General features: G+C 55.7%; 3 protein-coding genes across 6 annotated transcripts; 1 reads left to right on the top strand and 2 right to left on the bottom strand.

Moving 5' to 3' along the window:
- Nucleotides 1-2316: 2316 nt before the first annotated feature.
- Nucleotides 2317-2973, bottom strand: GNGT2 (G protein subunit gamma transducin 2; the record flags this gene model as incomplete). The annotated part of the gene is made up of 2 exons (XM_079725969.1): nucleotides 2317-2442; nucleotides 2890-2973. 2 exons carry the CDS (start codon nucleotides 2971-2973, stop codon nucleotides 2317-2319), a joined length of 210 nt encoding a protein of 69 aa, XP_079582095.1.
- A 2587-nt stretch (nucleotides 2974-5560) lies between these two features.
- ABI3 (ABI family member 3) lies at nucleotides 5561-15678 on the top strand (the record flags this gene model as incomplete). 4 transcript variants are annotated; one of them, XM_079725965.1, is made up of 8 exons in its annotated part: nucleotides 5561-5692; nucleotides 10545-10712; nucleotides 11959-12135; nucleotides 13618-13703; nucleotides 13889-13984; nucleotides 14162-14301; nucleotides 14788-14946; nucleotides 15256-15678. In XM_079725965.1, the coding sequence occupies 8 exons, from the start codon at nucleotides 5576-5578 to the stop codon at nucleotides 15417-15419; spliced, it is 1107 nt and encodes a 368-aa protein (XP_079582091.1). In that variant the 3' UTR covers nucleotides 15420-15678. The 4 variants fall into 4 exon arrangements, with proteins under 4 accessions (XP_079582091.1, XP_079582094.1, XP_079582093.1 ...); XM_079725968.1 differs by having other exon boundaries at nucleotides 5576-5692; nucleotides 10545-10694; nucleotides 14159-14301; XM_079725967.1 differs by having other exon boundaries at nucleotides 5576-5692; nucleotides 14159-14301; nucleotides 14815-14946.
- A 1229-nt stretch (nucleotides 15679-16907) lies between these two features.
- Nucleotides 16908-19550, bottom strand: PHOSPHO1 (phosphoethanolamine/phosphocholine phosphatase 1; the record flags this gene model as incomplete). Its single annotated transcript, XM_079725205.1, has 2 exons — nucleotides 19430-19550; nucleotides 16908-17666 (listed from the first exon to the last, which is right to left on the bottom strand). The coding sequence occupies exons 1-2, from the start codon at nucleotides 19472-19474 to the stop codon at nucleotides 16908-16910; spliced, it is 804 nt and encodes a 267-aa protein (XP_079581331.1). The 5' UTR covers nucleotides 19475-19550.
- Between the last annotated feature and the right edge of the window lie 2151 nt (nucleotides 19551-21701).

Here is a 21701-nt window from a genome sequence, read left to right as displayed (position 1 = left end):
AAGCCATAGCCCATGACCTACACCCATGTGACTGTAGCCCCCATCTGTTTTTCCTTTCTTACTGATGGAGCCATATGGAATATTAACACTTCCCCATTAAAAAAAAAAAGTATTATATTTAAATGTTTCCTCTTCTTTTCCTGTTCTTAAGCAGAGTATATTGGGGTGGCTGAATTTATTATTGAGGTCGCAGAATGGGGTAGTGGGGTTACTATGGAATTGGGAAAGGAGTGGACGGTTCCTGGGAGATCCTGGATTCTCACCAGTGGCCCATGACCTCACCTGTAGGCGCAGGACACACCGTGGGGCTGTGGCCCACTGGCGAGGGGCTGAGGGAGTTTGCAGCTCAATGGATTATGTTAGGTTTGTTTTCAGATCAATGTATTACGTTAGGTTTGTTTTCAGATACTTGCTTTCAATTCTCTCTCTCACCCCCCAAGCCAGAAACTTGTCAGCATCCTTGACCTGCCCCGTCCCTCGCCTATCCCTCAATGAGATGTCAAGATCTGAAAACTTTATTTTGCAAAGAACTCCCCTTCTGGACTTAGAGCCACTGCCCTAACCCACCTCTCCCCTGAGTTCACAATCATCTCCTTAACTCCCTCTCTGTCTCCACTCCTTCTCCTTTCCATCTTGTCAAAAGCTATTCCCTTCTAAATGCAAACATTACCAACCCACTCCCAGCAGATTCAGTGGTTTAGTATTTCAAACAAGACCCTCTGATGGTCTCCAACCCCACCTCTCTAGCAGCAGATCCTAAAAATCTAGGCCTTTCTCTTGACATTCCAACAACTGATCTGATGGGTGTTTGCATACAAACCCATGTTCTTTTTTTCTTCTTCTTTTATCTATTCCTCTGTTCACACTGCCCCTTCAACCAGATTTGCCACCCACCCACCCTTGACAACTTAACGCCTTAGGACTCAGCTCCAAGTATCACCTACTTTTGGAGGCCTTTCCTGTCCTCCCTCCTGGGATGCAACGCAGCCACTCAGCTGGATTTGATAGCCCTTCTATGTGTCCCCCTCATACTTCACGCAGACCTCTCTGACATTGCACTGAATGCGTTGTATCATGAATGCCTGTGGCTCCTTTAGACAGTAATCTTGCTAACAAGGCCTAGGAATTAGTCTTCCAGACCTTAGCAGGATCCAGCCTCCCTTATGCTAATCAAAACCTGGCCTTCTGGGCTTCCCTGGTGGCGCAGTGGTTGGGAATCCTCCTGCCGATGCAGGGGACACGAGTGCCCCGGTCCCGGAAGATCCCACATGCCACGGAGCGGCTAGGCCCGTGAGCCATGACCACTGAGCCTGCGCGTCTGGAGCCTGTGCTCCGCCACGGGAGAGGCCACAACAGTGAGAGGCCCGCGTACCGCAAAAAAAAAAAAACAAACCCAAAAACTGGCCTTCTGTGGCTTAAATACCCTCAGCAGCTTCCTATTGCAATGAGGGTCAAAAAGAAAGTTCTTACCTGAGCTCACAGCAAGGGCCTTTAGACTTGACCTCATCTTCCTCTCCAGCCCCATGTTTCACCCCTCCCAGGTCTGTCTTCATCCCCCACCCCACCACTTGCCTGTAACAGTTCACTCTGACAGTTCACGTTGCCCTGACTGTCCACCTGCTGTGTGTTCCTGCACCACCCTTGACTTTCCTTTCCCCACGGCAGCACTTACTGATTAAACTGTATCCCTGTTTCACGCCTTCTGTGCTAAATTCCATGAAAATAAGAGCCATTTGAATTTAGCTCACTTTTCAACCCTAGCCCAGCATGGAACAGGCACTCAATAATATTCAATAAATCATGACATCATGACTTTACAAACTCTTTTTGTCACCAGGCCATCTGGGGTGATCCAAATGACCAGGGGGACTTCCACAGGACCGGACATGAGGTGGGGGAAAAGGACCCCCCCAACTCCAGTCCTCAACCCAAAAGCTCTGAATGGGAATTCTGGTTCCTAGGCAGACAGTGGAGGGGGGAAATGGGAGGAGTAACTGTTTCCCAAGGACTGTCCCAGGTCTCAGGGAACTGCAGTCTTTTCAGACCCCACGAGTTTAGGTGTCAACTGCTGAGCCAGGGAAGCTTTCCTGGGAGTGTTTCCAAGTGGAGTCCTCAGTGACCTAGCAGGTGGTAATGGGAGAGAAGAGTTCAAAGCAGGACTGGGGAATGGATTCATGATGCATGCAGCCAGGCATCTTTACTCATCCTGTGACTAAGAGAAGGTGAACATCCACTGGTTCCCTGGGCGTCCCAGGATACCTGATAAGAAGGGGGCTGGGGAGGGGCAGGCATTCAGGAAGAGGGGCTCCAGTGCCATCAGCTTGTCATACAACCGCCTTTGTCCTTGAAGGGATTCTTGTCCTCAGGGATGCCTTTGAGAAGAGGGTCGTTTCCTGCTTCGGCCTCCACGAAATCCTTGATTTCCTTTCCTGTCTTAGAAATCTGTGAGAAAGTAAAGTGTGCTTCTAGCCCTTGTCTGTTGCTCAGGATTCATGATTTGTTCAGTCCCAAGAAAGCAGGCTTCTGGGCAGGGTGGGGATAGAGGCCGGAGAGGAGAAAGATGAGAGGCACAGGGAGGTGTGAGTTCCTTGACCAGAACCGCAAAGCCTGACTCTTACCCTGAGGGACTTTTGGACAGGCCCGGCCCAGGGACAGGCCCGGCCCATTGAGCCCTCGAGGCTCTGAGGTTATCTCTTACACACCTTTGTGGGATCAAACCCTGGCCTCCTTCCACTTCCCATCCCATTCCAGAGGCACCTCCTGCTCTTTCTACTGCCCTGGAGAAGGCCCACCGCCGGGCTGTCCATCACTTCCTCCTTCGTGTCCCGGCTCCATGAGGACCAGAAAGGGATGGAGAAGAGGAAGCAGGGAAGGGAATAGGAGGCTCACCGGAGCTCTTGGGTTCTTCATTTCCTTCTTCAGCTGCTCCACCTCCATCTTTAAGAGCTCCTTCTCGCTGAGCTCCTGGGCCATCCTGCCCTGGAGAGACCAGGTCCTGGAAAGGATTCCACAGCTGGGATTGCAAATCCCCTGGGCTCCCCCAGCTCCCTCCTCTGTACTCCCCACACCTCACCTTCTACCCTCTTCCCTGCTCACCGTATATCCTCATCACTCACCGTAGATTCACTGCACCCCCGCCCCCACCCCATTAGGAGTCTAGCCTCCGGAGGAGAGGATGCTCCCAGCCTCATGGGGGAGGCACACACAGTCTTTGCCCTTTAGATAAGACCTGTCTATGGAGGAAAAGGGAATCAGAGCATGGAGAAGGGAGAGAAGAGTTTCTTTCAGTGAGGCAGATTTGGGAAGCAAAGTTATTGTTCCACCTAATAACACAGGTAGAAGTTTTCAGGGAACTCCAGGTCCTGTCAGAAGAGAGAGTAGTTTAGTGACTAAGAGAAAGACTCTGGAATCTGCCAGACTCCAACTCTGATCGTGGCTCTGCTGCTTCCAAGCTGTGTGGCCTGAGGCAAGTTGCTCATCCTCCTTGAGCCTTAGTTTCCCCATCTGCAACATGGGTATAATAATGGTACCTACCTTATATGATTATTGTGAGTACTAAGAAAATAATGTATGTAAAATATTTTAACACACTGCCTGGCACATAATGAACACAATACATTTATCATCATCCTCATCCTCATCATCACTACTACAGGGTTATCAGGAAGGCCTGCCTAGTGCCTAACCCAATAACTCTAAGGCTAGCTCCCAGCCCAGTGCAACCTTAGCCCCTCTTACCTGCCAAGAAAGAACGTGCACTTCAAGTCTTGTCCTCGACCCAGACAAGATGGAGTTTGAGACTCCTAGCTCCTCATCAGCTGAAAGTCTTTGGATAAAGCAGATGGTTTGGAAGCCCAAATCTCTGATGCCTAAGCTGATCATAGGCTCAAGGTTCTAAGCCCATCCAGCAGTCTGAGCCTCCAAGACTGCCACCACTGCAGGCACCCTGCCCCCTGCGTCGGCCCCCCTCCTGTAGTGACCCCTCTGGCTTAGAGCCCGCTTCCCTGTTCTCACCCTCCAGCCCTGATTGCTCCCTTCCCCGGCCTTCTCTCCCAAGCCCTCTCCTCCCTGACCTCTGAGCCTGCTCTGAGGCTATTCTTCCCAATGAGGCAATTCCTAGACCAGCTCCTAACTTCCCTCACCCGAGAAGCCTTGTGTCCCCATTTCGAGCCCCACCATTTCACCTTACAAGGTTCTCCCAGCTCAATCTTCATTCACTCATTCAGTAAAAATGTACTCACTTCGGACGCTGTGCCTGTCAGCACTTGGGCCCGTGGCCACACCTCTAACACCTGTGTCCACACATTTTTGCCTCCATGCCTCCTCTTGAGCCCCAGGTGTGGGTCTCCCTCAGCAGTCCCTGAGCTCAGGGCCCACATCCTGATCTCTCTCTTGGTCTCCTCCCAGGACCACCCAAGGGCTATGCCATTTAACAGTCACTGAGCTCCTGCTCAGGCTGACGCCCGTCCAATGACAGGAGACCCTCTCAAGGAGCAGATGTTAAGGGACCGATGTGGTCAGTGAGGGATCCTCTTTTTTCTCCTGACTCTAGAATGAATGACAGACTCCCCAGTGGGAGGGACCGGGAGGAGGCCCGGAGTCCATCCTAACTTCCCCTGCTCCAGGATCCAAGTCCCACTCACAGCTCTGAGCACTAAGAAATTGAGATCAGGACAGGACCCCGGAGGTCATCCAGTCTGAGTCTCCTGTGAATGCAGGAAATGGAGCACAGACCTCCTGAGCCGGGCTCAGCACTCCGGCCACCGCTGCCTCCTAAAACAGACCTGTTAATCTGGAATTTAAACCTAGTGCTTCTCAAAGCCAAGTCCTTCCTGTTGTCCCATCTGAGTCCCTTATTCTACGCTTGGTCAATTTCATCTTGTCCTGCCGCTATCAGGCACAGAACATGTATGTACACCAGATCTTCATTGCAGGTAACCCTTCAGAGACTTGATAATGATTCTCAGGAGACCTCTGGCTGTATCTTCCCGGTGTCCAGCCTGGTTTCCCTGGCTGCTGCATCGGCTGTTTTCCATTGTTGCGGCACCACTGCCCTAGGGCCCCCAGCACAACCGGTCTCCATATCCTCTCCACCCTCCAGTCCCCTGTCTCTTGGTGACTCATCCCCGAGCTTCCCAAGGAAGCCCCCACCCTCTGCCCTTTCCTCCCTTTCCATGAGTGGAAAATCCATCTCCACCCCCAGAGCAGGCCAGCCCCCTTCCTCCTGTCTCCCATCCCAGCGCTGCAGTTTCCTCTCCAGGCCCAGGGAGCAATCACAGCCGCCCCGACCTTGGCTTCCTCTGCTGGGAGGGATTGGGGGGCTGGGCCCCCGCAAGGGGCCCCCAGCTTCCCCCTTCCCCTGGGCAGGGGACAGAGAAGCACAGGCCCAGGGAGCGGGGACTAACTTCCTCTTGTGCCGGAATGAGCATGTCTGCCCTTTGCAAGTGGGTTTGGGTCTCTCAAGCAGAGGAAACCAAAAGCAGTGAGAGGGAGGGAAGGCGGAGCGACCAATCAAGGGCAGGGTGAGGCGCAAAACCAGCGGGCTCCCCGGGGAGCCGGGCAGAGGCGGGGGGCCATGGCGGAGCTGCAGCAGCTGCAGGAGTTTGAGATCCCCGCGGGCCGGGAGGCCCTGAAGGGCAACTACAGCTCCCTGCTGCGAGTCGCAGACTACTGCGAGGACAACTACGTGCAGGTAAGCAGAGCAGGCGCAGCCCGGGCGGCCCAGCCCCTCCAGGGGCCCCGACCCCATGCTGACAGGTGCTCGGCCTGGGCCTTGGCTGATCTGTCCTCCCACTGCAGGTCGGCTTCATCCCAGTCCCACAAACTCTAACGCTGACTCATGCTCTCCAAGCCCCCACTGTGCCTTCTCTCTCCCAGAGCCTCAGAGGTGCCCGGAAGGCAGCGCTACCCCGTCCTGCTACAGGCCTCATCCTAGGCTCACCTCCCTCCTAGCCTTTCACTCAGACCCAGAGGCCCAAAGCCTTGTCCTCACACACCTGTCGGTGCCGTCATTCCATGTTCAAGCCGGCTCTAGGTGAGACTTCAGAAGAACTTCCCCTTGTCATGAACTTGAGATGGACGAGGGAAAGTTCTGCTCCTGAGATCTGAGGCAGGGCCGAGAGATGTCAGACTACGCCAGGTTAAAGAGACGGGGTCTGGGGCTTCCCTGGTGGCGCAGTGGTTGGGAGTCCGCCTGCCGATGCAGGGGACACGGGTTCGTGCCCCGGTCCGGGAGGATCCCACATGCCGCGGAGCGGCTGGGCCCGTGAGCCACGGCCGCTGAGCCTGCGCGTCCGGAGCCTGTGCTCCGCAACGGGAGAGGCCACAACAGTGAGAGGCCCGCGTACCGCAAAAAAAAAAAAAAAAAAAGAGATGGGGTCTGACTCAGAGGCAGGGAGATGGACAATAAGACTGCCGGGAACAGGCTACCGGTAAAAGATAAGGATAGTGGCATTTTGGAATAGTTTTCTAAATTGTGGGGCTGTCCCAGGACCGCAAGTCTGGAGCACGGGAAACTTAACAACGATCGAGCACCTCTGTTATTTCATTAACCTTCTTAACCACCTTGCGAGACAATATCATTATTCTAATTTCATACATGAAGAAACAACAGTTCAGGGAGGTGAGGTGACTTGTCCAAGTCGTACAGCTCGGCAGTGGTAGAGCGGGCATCAGTCCAGGACTCCTCACTTCTGAAGATGAACCCTCTCCTCCCTGCCTTCCCCTCCCTGACATGCTGTATGATTTTAAGACAGTTATTTGCACTGGGACCTCCCGGCTCAGTAGGAGTGTGGAAAAAAAAAAAAATAAAACGAGCAAGTGCTTATGGGAAAAGGGCAGATTAAAGAGAGTCAATGATAACAACAGTTAAGCCACTCTGCACCCGAGCTGCCTTCATTGCCTCCTTCAGTCCTCACCCCAGTCTGTGAGGTGAGGACCACTCCCACCTCACAACCAGGAGGCTGAGCTTCGGAGAAGTTAACTCACTTTCCCAAGGTCTCCAAGTTAGTGGTAGAATCTGGATTCGAACCAGCAACTCTGACTCCAGAGCAGCACCCCCAAACCTCTAGTTGAAAATGCTACCCTGCGTGTAGATATTGAGTGACTGATTGTAGCTACTGCAGATGAGCTGGAATGTGGCTTGTAAACCAGCTCTATTCTCCAAGCACTGGAAGGCATGCTCCTTCTATGGACTAGGATGGAGCCTGGCCTTCCCATTCCTTCAGTAACTTCTGCGCATCTCAAAGCACTTCCAGATGGGTTCTCGTTTGCACACAGTGTGCACACAGAATTTGAGGTCGCAAAGAGCTGAGTCCAATTTCTAACTCCTGGACCTGAGACAAGTTTCCCCTCTGATTTTCTCTCTCTCTTTTTTTTTTTTTTGTGGTACGCGGGCCTCTCACTGTTGTGGCCTCTCTCGTTGTGGAGCACAGGCTCCGGACGCTCAGGCTCAGCGGCCATGGCTCACAGGCCCAGCCGCTCCGCAGCATGTGGGATCTTCCTGGACCGGGGCACAAACCTGCGTCCCCTGCATCGGCAGGCGGACTCTCAACCACTGCGCCACCAGGGAAGCCCTCCCCTCTGATTCTTATACCCTCCTTCACAGTGGTCATATGGGTTAAATGTAATAATGTATTAAAGCATTTAGCCCAGCGCCTCCTCCTTAAGAAGGGCAGGATAAATGGCAGCTGTTACCATTATCACCATCATCATCATCTTTCATCAGAAGGATGGAAGACACATATAGATATTAAAAGTCAATTCTAGTGAGGTGAAGCAGCCCTTGCAAAAGCACTCAGGGCATCGGAAGCCCTGACCCAGGTCAGAATCTGTAGATTTATGCTTCCTTCATGCAGAACACTAACTCCTAGACCACATAACCAGTTACCTTTCCTGACTTCTCTGACGATCTTTGTCTGGGGAGCAAATGCTAAGGAAGGGTTTGGATGACTTCTCAGAACTTGTCTTAAACAAAGCCTGGGTCCCATGCCCTCCCTCCCTCCCTCCACCCCAACCAGGTGTCAGGAAACCCATGGGGAATGGGGGAGGGCAGGTTGGGGTGAACTGCAGAGTTCTCCGTCAGGGTCCATTGAATTTGTAGACAGGGTGATTTGCATGATGAATAAGCAGTCAGCCATGAAGATGGATCCCAGACCTTTGTCTCTCCAGACCTCACTTTCGATTAAGACCAAAGCCAGGGGTCAGTAGTCATCCAGGTTCTAGCCTCCCAGAGCTGGGCCCAAGCAGACATTTTTCCCGTTTGGACTGACAGGAAAAATCCAGTGATGAATTCCATATGCCCGTCCAGGGAGGGGACAGTACAGGAGAGGCCAGCGAAGACCAGAGAAGTAGTCACTGCTCCATTCTGGGCCTTTGTTCATTTCCTTGCCTACTAAAGGAAGGTCTTGAACTAGAATAAGACCTGCTATGCTTTCTGGTTTGATTTCTTTGCCTTTTCAAGGCACTTGGTTACATATGTTGATGAGATGTAAATTAGATGCAAACGAGCAGCTCTTTCCCTCAGTTGGGACAGAAAGGCAGGGAGGAGCACCTGAGGGGAAAAGCGTGGAGGCGGGGTGCGCGGTGCGGGTCAGGGTGTGTGTGTGTGTGTGTGTGTGTGCTGTCCAGAAGGTTCTGGGCCTGCCCTTTGGCTCGAGCCGGGCTTGGGCTACACTGGAGGTACCCAGGTCTCTCTCAGCACCCTGCTCGGACAGGTTCTAGGTCTGTTCTCCACTGCAGGCCCTGAGGAGTACCTGAGAGCCCTTAGCAAGGAGACCCCAGTGTGCAGCCTTGCTGGTCACTCTGCTGGCCTCTCCCCAGACTTGCCATGGATTGGCCCCCTACTCTCCATGTCCCTGACCTGAGATGAGGAAGCTGTCTGGGGAAGCAAATGACTGGAGAAGCTTTGTCCCAGCCCGCACAGTCCGATCTGGGACGAAAAAAAACCCTCTTCTGTCTTCAGCCAGTCCCTGCCCACCCCACCACCACCGACTGCAAGTGTGGCCCTGGCCAGCACCTGGCACAGTGCCTGGCACGCAGCAGGAAGATGCCCAGCAAGTGTCTGGGTTTGCATTCAATCCGCTGAGTAACTCACAGACACATATTCATTAAGTATCGTCTGTATGTTGGGCCCTGTTCCAGGACAGGATACAGAATATAACAGATGCGCTCCCTGCCCTCATAATGCTTACATTTGTGTGTGTGTGTGTGTGTGTGTGTATATAGATAATAAAGTACATAGATAAATAATTTCTGATAGTGCTAAGTGCTATGAAGAAAAAAGAACAGAGTGAATCTGATAGTGCAGAAGTGCAGAAGTGGGGGCTGGGGGAGACCTTAGGGTGGTGAGGGAAGGTGTCTCTGAAGCGCTGAGATGTAATAAGGATTCTAGAAAGAAATACAGCAAGTGCAAAGTCCTGAGGTAGAGGAACTTCCCTGGTGGCACAGTGGTTAAGAGCCCGCCTGCCAGTGCAGGGGAGATAGTTTCGATTCCTGATCCGGGAGGATCCCATAGGCCACGGAGCAGCTAAGCCCGTGCGCCACAACTACTGAACCTGTGCTCTAGAGCCCACGTGCCATGACTACTGAGGCCGTGTGCCACAACTACTGAAGCCTGCACCCCTAGAGCCCGTGCTCTGCAACAAGAGAAGCCACCACAACTAGAAGCCCGTGCACTGCAATGAAGAGTAGCCCCCGCTTGCTGCAACTAGAGAAAGCCTGCACGCAGCAACAAAGATCCAACGCAGCCAAAAAAAAAAAAAGAAGACCTAAGGTAGAAACAATCTTAGCTTGATCAGGAAGAGAGACCCAATGGCCAATGTGGCTTGAGGGGTGTGAGTGAGGGAGAGTGGAAGGCAATGAAGGTGAGGAAGAAAGCAGGAGCCAGCCTTGTGAGGCCCTGTATAGGCCACGGTTAGAAGTTGCTTTATTCTCAGTGTGTTTGGGAAGCTGTTGGAGGGAATGAATGATTGAAGTCACCCTTCCTGGGCCTCAGTTTCTTATCTATAAAATGGATCAGATTATTGCTTCCCAAACACCAGCTTGAAGACTGGAGATAAACCAGGAGCACAGGAGTCGCCTGAGGAACTTTTATTAGAGGTACAGATTCATTGGCCTCACGCCCAGGGGATTCTGGTTAGAAGGTCTGGGATGGGGGCATGAGGTTGGTTGTTTGGTTTTCAAGTCTGAGAATATCTCTTCCAGCCAGTATTGGCTTCCTCTTTCCTTTCTACCATTCACCCTTTAGCTCCCCCCACCCCCCAAAACAATATCTTCAGGAGGTTGGTGGAGCCAATCCTGTGTGACTGTTTGAGAAGGGCGCCTTTTCCTTCCCTTGCACCCAGTCCTCGGGGCTGCAGATTCACTGTCCTGATGTCCCGAGTCCTTACCACGTCATTCTTACAGAAACCTCCTCCAACATCTGAGGGTTGCCACTTTCTCCCAACTCAGCCCCCACCTTCCCTATACCCCATCCCATCCCAGCCCACCCAGCCACGGCCCCAGTGGAACATGCTGGCCTCAGGCCAGGGCTGTGTGTATTTCAGGCCACAGACAAACGCAAGGCGCTGGAGGAGACCATGGCCTTCACCACCCAGGCCCTGGCCAGTGTGGCCTACCAGGTGGGCAACCTGGCTGGACACACTCTGCGTATGTTGGACCTTCAGGCGTCTGCCGTGCGGCAGGTGGAAGCCCGTGTGAGCACGCTGGGCCAGGTAAGGGCTGTGGGAAGGCTGCTCGCCTCAGACCCCAACTTTTCAGCCCCACCTGGACATCTGCAGCAAAAGTTCTTTCTTGCCTCCCTCCATGTCCAAATGCCCACCCGTATCACAGAAGGCTGGCACTCCCCAAACTTTTCGAGCCTTCTTGTCTTTTTTTTTTTTCTTTTTTGCGGTACACAGGCCTCTCACTGTTGTGGCCTCTCCCGTTGTGGAGCACAGGCTCCAGACGCGCAGGCCCAGCGGCCATGGCCAACGGGCCCAGCTGCTCTGTGGCATGTGGGATCTTCCCGGACCGGGGCACGAACCCGTGTCCCCTGCATCGGCAGGCGGACTCTCAACCACTGCGCCACCAGGGAAGCCCTAGCCTTCTTGTCTTTTGTGGCTGTGTCTCAGGGGTGAGGCTTGCTGCCCCATCGGACCAGGAACTCTCTGATGGCAGAACTTTATATTTCTCTGAATTCTATCCTACACGGTAGAAAGCAGGCTCTCCCTATCACGGTGGCTGTATAGGACAGGAAAGAGGCAAATGGACCCTGTTTCCATATAAACACGGGTGGTGATTTTATAAATAACCCAGACTCAGAGTGCTTGCTTGGCAAGGTCATCCTCAGCCCTGGAAGCACTGCCACCACCACACAGCAACCCCCGCCCATCTAGCATACGCACCCTCCTCCTTCCTTCCTGGATCCTTGGCCGAGGAATTGCCCCATAAACCACACGCACAGATCCAGCTACACATTGGTCTGGCCTGTGCATCACTCACATGTTCAGTGTGGGTGTGTCTTTTCCTCTCACCCCAGCAGATTTGGAGTTCCCACCCTCTCAGTGCTGTACGTTTCTCCACGGTACATTCCAAGAGGAAGTTAATTCACTTATATTATTGTCCCCCCAAAGGAAGAGCTGATCCAGCCACAGTTCTCAGCCGCCTCCACTTTATCCCCCTCTGCTCCCAAGCCAGCCCAGTCTCTTCCCAGCATGCCCAGGGATGTTGTGTTTTCTCTTCCTCGGTTCCTGCTCAGCTAATAATAACCCTTGTTCTCTTCCACCAGGAAGTTGCTCCAAAGTGGTTCCATCCTCAACCGGCAGCCCTTTCCCCAAATGCTGTCTGCCCTTGGGGACAAGACTCACTCTTTCTCTGGACTTCACTGCCTCCGATGGTCCCTCCTCCCACCCCAAAGTCTTAAGGGGAAGGGTGCTGTGCAGAGGCTGCCCCACTGTCCTCTCCAACCCTGTCTTGCAGATGGTGAACATGCATATGGAGAAGGTGGCCCGAAGGGAGATCGGCACCTTAGCCACCGCCCAGCGGCTGCCCCCCAGCCAGAGAATCATCGCCCCTGAGAACCTGCCGCCCCTCACGCCCTACTACAGGAGACCCCTGAACTTCGGTTGCCTGGATGACATCGGTCACGGGGTCAAGGTAGAGAGAGGGGCTCCTGCTCTTTCTCCGCAGCCCACCCTCTTCTCTTTTTTTTGGCTGTGCCGCGCAGCATGCGGGATCTTAGTTCCCTGACCAGGGATCGAACCTGTGCCCCTTGCAGTGGAAGTGCGGAGTCTTAACCGCTGGACCGCCAGGGAAGTCCCCCCACCCTCTTCTGCCTCATGGCTCTCTTCTCTCTAGACCCTCGGTTTTCCTCCACGACCACGCTCTTGTCCCCAAGCGGCAGCCCCTTTCCGTCCTCACTCCCTGAAGCCATCACCCTAAGTGTCTCCCGTACTCCACAAGGCCTCCCTAGAGGAGGCCCCTCAGCCGCTTCCTCCTTAAAACTTCTTCATGGCCCCTCTCTTCATAACTGACCTTTCCTCTGTATCACACGATCTGCTGCGAGTGACATCTGGGCACCCCCCTTCCTTGTGGGTGTCGGGTGTGTGTGTGAAAGGGAAGAAGCGGGAGGGAGGATGTCAGGGTGTGCATGAGAATGGCAGGCCAGCCACATGAGATCGGCAACTTCCTCTGTCTGGAGGCTTGAGGTCACTGCACTGAACAGTCACCCCAGAGCTGCAGTTGGGTGGGAAGGGGCCGGGACGCAGCCACTCAAAGGAGGACACGGTGAATGACTCTGGCGTTTCCTTGACAGCCCATGTCCTTCTGAGAGGTGGGAGAGGACACCCCCCCATCCCATCTTGTTGATTACTTGTCCCCACACTCCAACATTCCAGATTAGATTGGACGTTCCCCTGTATCTAAATGGCCCCTTGACATCCTTAACACGCCATCTCCCCCCAGAAAGAGAAAGCACACTCCCTCCTTCAGTCACCAGGCCTCCTCACCAGTAAGTTCTTCCTTCTGTCCAACTTAAATTCTTTATGCTTGAGCTCGAGTCCCTTTTTGTCTTGTGCCTTGTGAAGGATAGCAGAGGACATCATTCCGCATGCACCCACGCTTGGGGAAACCCTGTCCCTGTCACTGACAGAGGTGCTCGCTTGCATGTGGCTTTGCACCCTGTCACTGGAACACTCCAAATGTGCTGTCCTCTGCCCCAAACTCCCCAAAGCCAGCTCCCCAGGCCTGCGAAAATGACAGGTGGGACATTTCCAAGTCAACCTCTACCTCCTGAGCCGCACGCTGGAGTTGGGGTTTCTCAGAGTTAGGGACCACCCAGCTGAGCGCTGAGACGCTCTGCGAGCGGGTGGGGCTCAGCCGCTGAGGCTCTGCAGAGGAAGTGGCCTTTTCTGACCGTGCCTGTCTGAGCCTAGGCAGACTTGAGGCCTGGGATCCGGGCAACGAGCAGGAGTGGGTGGGGCGGGGTGGGAGGGGGGCTGGGAAGTGGGACGGGAACTTGCTGCGTCCGCGCTCTCCCTCCCAGTTCTCGTCTGCCCCTCCCCCATTTCCTCTCTGGGACGAGGGGGCTATTGCAGGTCCCCCCGGGTGTCAGCCCCGCCCCCTGCTCCCCCCCCGCAGGATCTGAGCACACAGCTGTCGCGGACCGGGACCCTGTCTCGAAAGAGCATCAAGGCGCCTGCCACACCCGGCTCCGCCACCCTGGGGTGAGGCCTCCCCGCAATTCTCACCTGCGCCGCCCCATCCAGAAGCCCCACTCCCCCACAGCCCCCTTCAAGCCGGGCGCCAAGCTTCCTCCTCCGCCAGTTGCCACCTCCCCCACCCCGCACCGACCGCCTGCTCGCCTGATGCCTTCCCCTCGACGACACCCCTTCTCTCTGCCCACCCCCAGGAGAGCGCCCCGGATTCCCGAGCCTGTGCAGCTCCCCGTGGTGCCGGACGGCAAACTCTCCGCCGCCTCCTCGGCCTCCTCCCTGGCCTCGGCCGGGTGAGCCGCACAGGTCCAGGTTGGGGGTGGTCGTGAAGGGCGGGGGGGTTAAGAGGACTCAGGGTCACGGGGGCGGGGCTTAGGACAGAAGGGGCGGGGCCAGTTGGGTGCTGAGTTAGGAAGGTGTCCCCCCCGCCCCCATCTAGCCGAGCGCCCGCTTTCTCTGGTCTTCAGCAGCGCCGAAGGTGTCGGTGGGGTCTCCACGACCCAGGAGCAGGCAGTACCCCCACCTCCACCACCTCCACCCCCTCCACCTGCTGCCTCCGACGGTTTCCTGCCGCCCCCTCCGCTGGGGGAACTGTGCCCGCCCCCGACGGGTAAGGAGCTCCGCCCTCTCCTCCCAACACTTCTCCCCACCCTCACCCTTGTTGGATCCAACTGGGACTATTGTCAGTGACCACTTTGTCCAAGGCAGGAGGAACGGGAAGGCGGCGGAGGGAGTGAACTAACATAATTTATCCCCCGCTTTATACCAGACCCCAGGGTCAAAGCTTCTCACCCATTGTCTCACTTTTCCTTAACCCCCTAGGATCTTCACACTCCCATTTAATAGATGAAGCTGAGCCTGAGAGGTTAAACTGAGTGCCTTGGCTCACTCAGCCAAGTGGCAGAGTCTGACAGCCCTACAACTGTTCAATGTTACTGTATTTACTGAGCACCTACTACCTGCTAGAGGCATGGTGGGAGGACCGGGGTGAACGGGGGCTGAAAGCAGATTGCCAAAAATGGGTAGATCCTGGGGCCCTGCTCTCCGGCACTGCAGTTTCCTGGCGTGGAGGGCGTTGCCTGGGTGACACTTGCAGCCTCTCTGCTTTCCCTCCCGGCCCCAGAGCTGCCCACGGCCCTGGACCTGCCCCCTCCCCCACCCTTGGATGTAGATGATATGGGGCTGCCACCTCCGCCACCACCAGGCTTTGGGCCTGAAGAACCCAGCTGGGTCCCTGATGCATACTTGGAAAAAGGTACTTGACTCCTAGGACTGAAAGGCACCAGATCCTGGGGTCAGGATTCCCCGCTCTTCTAGCCCAGAGCCATTCTCCCCTCCAGCTGCAAAGGGGTGAGGCTGTTGTTCCCCACACCCCCATAGAGAAGAGAAGCAGCCGGCCTGATATTGAATATTATCTCAGCTGGGGAGGAGTCCCGGGGCTTTGGAGAAGGCATCTCCTGCCCCACTTCCCACGTTGCTCCCTAGGGTCCAGTATGTGGGCACCAGCATCCCTGTGGCAGGGCAGGAGGCACATCTCACGGCACCTTCTCCTCCCGCCCTGCAGTGGTGACACTGTACCCATACACCCGCCAGAAGGACAACGAACTCTCCTTCTCTGAGGGCACCGTTATCTGCATCACCCGCCGCTACTCCGATGGCTGGTGTGAGGGTGTCTGCTCAGAGGGGTCTGGATTCTTCCCCGGGAACTATGTGGAACCCAGCTGCTGACAGTCTGGGTTCTCTGGGATGCTGACCCAAGCACAGCCTTGAGTGAGCCTCTCGAGTCCCAGACCGAAGCCAGCTCCACAGTCAAGACTGGGCCAGGCCTGCACACCTCCTGGGCTGTGAGCTGTGTCTGTTCCTTCTCCAGAGGCCTGCTGGAGACAGGAAAGAACTGGAAACCAAGGAGTTTGGTGACCTTATCCACAGGGGACCCTTACGCCATGCAAGACAGGGTCTCCAGCTGCAAGTGCCAACTTTGAATAAAACTCTGATGACCTGATTGCCCTGCAGGGCTGGGAAACCGAGGGACTGAAAGGCAACCCACTTGTAAGGCTCCCGCTCATTGAGCCTCCTCTGCCTGCCCTAAGCAGCAGTATCTCCCATCTCCTCAGTGCTCACTGAGCCCTCCACACTAGACCCCTGTGCCCCTCTGCAAAGGTGGGCTGCACCCTGCTCTTTTGCCTGTTGCTTGCTTTGTTATGTATTTAGTCTTGGTTCCCCAAGCGGGGTGCTCCTCCCAAGAGTGGGGACCAGCTCCCTCACTTAAGTGGGGCTGAGAGCAGAGATCACCTCGCCCTCATCCCTCAGGCTGCGGCGCAAGAGATCTCAGCCACCTTCACCTCCTTTATAGCTCTGAAACACCAAAAGAGGGAGGAGGGCCTTGGGTTTCCGCTGGCTCTGCTTTAAAACATCGTGGCTTTCTCTTCCATACGGGAGAATGGGGACTCAGAGGGCCCAGTCGGCGGGGCGACTTTGGTTAAGTCCCTGGTTTCTTGCTGCATAGACGAGGCTGGGGTGCGAGGAGATATCTTCGGGGTCTGTGAGGTCCCTGGCTGGCCAGACCCGAGCCCCGGACAGTGTGCTACCTCATTCGACCACCAGGAAATGTCTGTGCCCTCTGGCTTTTTTTTCCTGTGGGGATGCTGACGGGGCGGGGCGGGGCGGGGGGAGGCAAGGAGTGCAGTGTAGGGTCACAGTAGGTAAAGCAGGATCTGGGCCTGGGACCGTCGGCAAGGAGCGCCACCTCTCGCTGCGGGGAGTCCGGTGCAGGGGAGGGGGTGGTGGAGAGTGCAGGACCTGGGTCCCCTTGACAGAAGACTGGGGGAGGGAGGTCATGCAGCCCAAGGCAGCAGTTAACCCAACGCAGCGGGAGGTGTTCCACCCCGCCAGGGAACCCCTTCCTCCCAGCTGGGAGGACCAGGTTTGTGGAAACACTGCTGCCTGCTCTGGTATGCGCACCACCCGGGTGGGGCAGACTCCGGAATTTGCTTGCAGTGGAACTGGGGGAGGCAGCAGAGCTGGGTTAACTGCATAGACAGGGACCGCTCCGAACTCCCTCTTCCAGTCCCCAAATGGACGAACCTAGGATTCCGGAAATTCCCGGAGGGTCATACCAGAGCGAAAGGGAAAGGGAGTAATAAAGCTAGGTTGGTCCTTCCCGACCCCCACCGCCCCACCCCCTCCCCGCCCGGGTGCCCCCTGCAGGCCAGGTCCTCAGCACGTCTTCAGCACCTGTTGCAGATGGAGGCGCACTTCGGTGGCGGTTTCCCAGGGCACCACCCTGGCGCAGAAGGAGCTGGGCTGGGCCTTCTGCGCCTCCTGGATAAGGCGGTGCATGGGGTAGCCGCGGCGCGGGAAGGCCACGTCGCCGCCTGCCAGCACCCCCATGGGGCAGAAGTCGTTGGCGCCGTCGCCCACGTAGAAAAGGCGCTCGAAGTGCACGCCGTCGTGGGCCCGCTCGCGCAGGTAGTCGCTGAGCACCTTGTGCTTGCACATGTTGGCGGGGCAGCGGGCGCAGCTGTGCGCGTGGAAGGGCCGCAGCGCCAGCAGCCCCCGAGCGTCGGGCCCCGACGGGTTGCTGAAGATGCGGCGGAACAGGCTGTGGTGGCCGGCGGCGCGCAGCGCACTCTCCACGCCAAAGGTGTTGGCGTCTGAGATGAGAATAACCTCAAAGCAGGCGCCCTGCTTGGCCACAAACTGCAGCAGCTCGCCCATGCCGGGCGACAGGGGGATGGCCTCGTAGATGGCGCGCAGGTCCCGCGGCCGCACGCCCTGCTCGCCCAGGTACTGGAAGACGCGCTGCATGTACTCGTTGTAGAAGCCCTCGCGGTAGGTGGCACGCAGGCTCTCGGGCAGCCGCTGGCCCGGCGCGGCGCGCACGATGGAGTCGTCGCTGTTTTCATCCACGATAGTCTCGTCAAAGTCGAAGGTCAGGAGGAAGCGCGGCGCGCCCTGCGCAGCCATCCCGCCTTCCTGGGAGCAGGGGAGAGAGGAGGGAGCAGGCGAGAGGGGGCGCGGCGGACGCCGGCCGGGGAGAGGCTGGTTAGCGGGCCTCGGCCAGAGGCGCTGGCACATCCAAGACCTGAGGAGGACCCGAGGCTGGTTAAGCAACGCCGACCCCACCCCCAGCCTTCCCCGCCCACCCCCTTGCACCTCTCGGTTAACTGCGCTGGGGTTTATCTTCAGGGGACCGTCCTCCTCGTGAACCCAGAAAGGCTTCTTTGGCACCTGCTACTTCTACTCTCATCCGGGGCTATGGGGGCTTAACGAGGGTCCGCTTCAAAGAGTGCAAGAGCAGCTTCCAAGGGGGCACTCCTTTGGGGAGGCTTCTGGACTAGACTATTCTGGAGACTTCCAGTGACCCCAGCTGTCCGCTGGATGCAGGGAGGGTGGGAGGGGCTCTCTCCTCCCTCTTTCCTAACATGGTTTAGGGAAACCACCCATTCATCCAAAGGCAGCAGCCTCCTCGTTCCCCTTTTTGGCCATGCACGGCCGATGGCTTGTGGGACTGGTGGACAGGAGGAGCCAGGGAAGACTTGCTGGCACCACCCAAGGCATGTGGGCAATCAGTGCCAGGCCTGGAGAGTTAGGTGCCTGGGCTTCTGCACTGGCCAGAGAATTGGATTTTAGCTCTTGGAAGAACCAGGTGGGTGGACTGACTATCCCAAATCCAGGCAGGCTCTCTGTGAGCTGCTTCCAGCCAGTGGCACTGGGCAGGGGTCCAAGGATGGGACACAACTTCTCTGGGGAGTTTCAGGGCCCTGTGCTGACAGCTCATCACTAATCACTTGCCAATTCCCTGGGAGGAACTTGTCAGCAGGTGGGGTTTCTGCCAGAGTCCGAAGCAAGCGGGCAGCAGGAGAAGCAGTGGGGCTTGGGGAAGTCGGAGCCTCCCACACCAGGCCACGACACACCTGGGAGACAGGTAAGGGAGAGGAAAGAGAGCAGCAGTGGCTGAAAAGGCAGAGGAGGGAGCAGGTCGTGGGGACACGGGTGGGGGGGATGAGGCAGGAGTGGGGAAGAAGAGGGCTCGGAGGCAGTCATGCCAGGGGCCACGGGGAGGAAGGACAGGAAGTCAGGAGCCTGGGTTAATCATGTTCGTGGCGGGGGGCGGGGGGGAAACACAGGGAGAGGATGGGAGGCAACAGGGCACGTGTGAGGGCGTGAAGGCAAAGCAAATGGAGGGCAGAGCCCTCTGCAGCCTGTCCCCGCCTCTTTGCCTGCCAGCAGCTTCATGTGACCGAGGGGCAGTGAGCAGATTACGTACGGCTTCAGAATACCCACCAGGCTGCCTTTCTGCCTCTCAAACCCCCACCCCAATTAGTTGAGACAGAACCACTCCTCTTTCTGGTTTCTTCCTAACTCCCTTTCCAATGTTCCTGTGATGTTTATGGCCTGGCACAGCCTGTAAACAGAAGGCCAAGCTCCTAATTTCCAAACTGGGATTTGAACCTGCTATCTGCCTCCCTAAGAGAATTGTCCCTTTGACTTCATCCCTAGTCACTCTCTGGTCTCACCAACATCTATCTGTGAGTTTCAGTGGCCCACGATCCCTGGAGTTGAGGATGTAAAGCATCAGGGCCCCACCCCTGGGATGGAAGCTTCCAGGGATTAGTAGAGGCGCAGCAGAGGTGAGGGCAGGCTTAAAAGGGGCTGGATAGGGCTCCTCCCTCCCCATGATGGGAACATGGGAGCTGAGGCCTCATCCTAAGAGACCCCTGGAGGGGCCCACTTACCCTAGACAGGCATCGGAGGCCAGCAACTGGAAAACACCCGCTCATTGTCAGTACATCACCCGGGGCACCACCTGTAGGGACTGTTGGCCTCCAGCCGTCGTCCAGAGCTCCTGACAACCATACAAGGTCCGTTTGAGGGTCCCAGTCAGGTGGCTTTGTTTCCTTGTCCTAACCCCTCTCCTGAGCCCCAGAAACCACTCAGTAAAAACAGCCCCTCAGATAGGCTAAGGACCACAAAGCCCTTGCTGGGCACCCTCTTAACAATCCCCCACGATGCTGGAAAGGTTACAGATGATATTATTGGAGACCTAGAAAGGTTAACCAACTGGTGCAGACATCACCCACTGTATGTGGCAGAGAGAGATCTCAAAACCAGATCTCAGAGTCTGAGATCAGTGCTTTTTTCTCTGTATGGTCATTGCCCCATTCTTGTGTATGGTGCATCATAGTTTACAAATCATCTTCACTCACATTCTCTCCCTCCTCATCACAATCCCATGAATTCAGCAGATGAGAAAGGTTCAGAGATTAAATAACTTGCCCAAAGCTATGATGGTTCCATGGCACAGAGCCTGGTTCATGAACACCTGGCCACAGCCTTGCCTGCTCTCTGCCCTCAAAGGGAAAGGGGCAGATGACCAGGCTCACTGCACCACAGCTGGAGGGCCGGGACCCCTGGGCACCACAGGTGACCTGGGACTGTCTTCCTCCCTGGTGCTTCTAGAGGCTGGCAGTCAGCAGGAGTCGGGTTGAAATTTCTGCCGGACTTTGCTATGTAACTTTGGGGACAGGGTTTGGCTTCGTGGGGGCTTCACCAGTGCAGCTACAAACCCACAACTCCCAGTGCCTCCCCTCCATCCTGGGGTTAAATGAGAGACTAGATGCAGCTGGGACAGGTCTGGAAAGCTACTGAGCCAGGAGACAGGCTTAGACAGGCTAAGGAGCAAAGAAGCAAAGGTCTGGCTGGCTGCTGCCCTCTGGTGGTGAGAGTGGGTGACACTGGGTACCCCTCTGACTTTGTCAAGTTGACTCTCCCCAGAGCATCCCAGGACAGCAAGGAGAAGCTGTAGCCCTCAAGACAGAGACTGGGATATCCCAGGAGGGAGGGGCTCTCTCGCTCTCCATGTTGAGGTGCCCCATCCCTCCCCACTCCCTGACCACACTTGCGTTAAACCCTTTCGCTAGGGATGGGATGTGGGTTTCAGCTTTTTCCCTAAGAATTTGTAAGCCAGGAATTGAAGAGACACAGTTCAAGAAGATGGGAGAGAAGGGGAGGGAGGCATATGAGGTGAAGGAAGGGCATGTCTGGGGGGTTAGAGGTGGGAGGGCTGTCCCCAGGCCCCATCTAGAGGGAGTTTCAGCCTTCCAGAATCCTGGCTGATATCACATGTTCCCCAGGGGCCAGGCCAATCCAAAGAGAAAAGGTCAAGGGATGCCACTCCCCTTGTAAAAGCAAACATGGACAGACATGTGCCGGGCAGATACAAAGATAAAAAAGGGTCTCCAGGAGCCACCCAGAAGCCAACTTTCATTGCCCTTGGTTCTTTTTCTTTTCTTTTCTTTTCTTTTTTAAATTTGGTGGAATAGTCTACTGGTTTTTAATCATGTTCAAAACTTCTCCTAGCAAAAGAAATAGTTACATTTTTTTCATCTAATACTAGTATTTAGGGAAATCAGTTAAACATTTATTTGGTGAGTTGCCCTTGTTTTAATCCCCAGAGCAGAAAGCCAGGCATCCTGGGTTTCCCCCCGCGAAACTGAGAAGGCCATGCTGTGGTACCCACCCCTATCCCAGAGTAGTCAGAGGGACCCCAGGCCCCGCTTGGATCTGGCTCCTGTGACATTCAAAAAGGTACTCACCTCTGCTAGCTTTGTCCTGAGTGATCAAATCCTTTTGTGGTCACCAAAATGAGTCCCTCAGAGGAAAGGAGGAAAGGACCTCTGAGCTTCTCCTGCAGGCTAGAGTAGAGAGAGACGGGTTTCATCAGGCTGGCAGGGAGTCCACGTTCTAGTCCTACCTAAAAGCAGTGCTTCTCTCCCCCCTCCTCCACCCGCCCCCCGTGCACCTTTTTACACAAGTGCTGCTACATTACATCTATGGGAATAGGGTGGGAGGACACCTGGGGATGGGGGAGGGAAACAAGCATAGGCCCTAAGTTTGAAATGCCCCTCTTAATGGATGGATGGAGTTTTAGCAGCTTTAACGGTTTTCTACGAGAAACGTGCAGGATAAGGATGTGGTGGGGGCAAGGACCCCTGAGATACTATAGTA

This window comes from Hyperoodon ampullatus (assembly GCF_949752795.1).
Source record: "Hyperoodon ampullatus genome assembly, chromosome: 19".
NCBI classification, from domain to species: Eukaryota; Metazoa; Chordata; class Mammalia; order Artiodactyla; family Ziphiidae; genus Hyperoodon; species Hyperoodon ampullatus.
The sequence above is the reverse complement of the archived record's forward strand: the minus strand, read 5'-3'. Positions and strand labels throughout refer to the sequence as shown.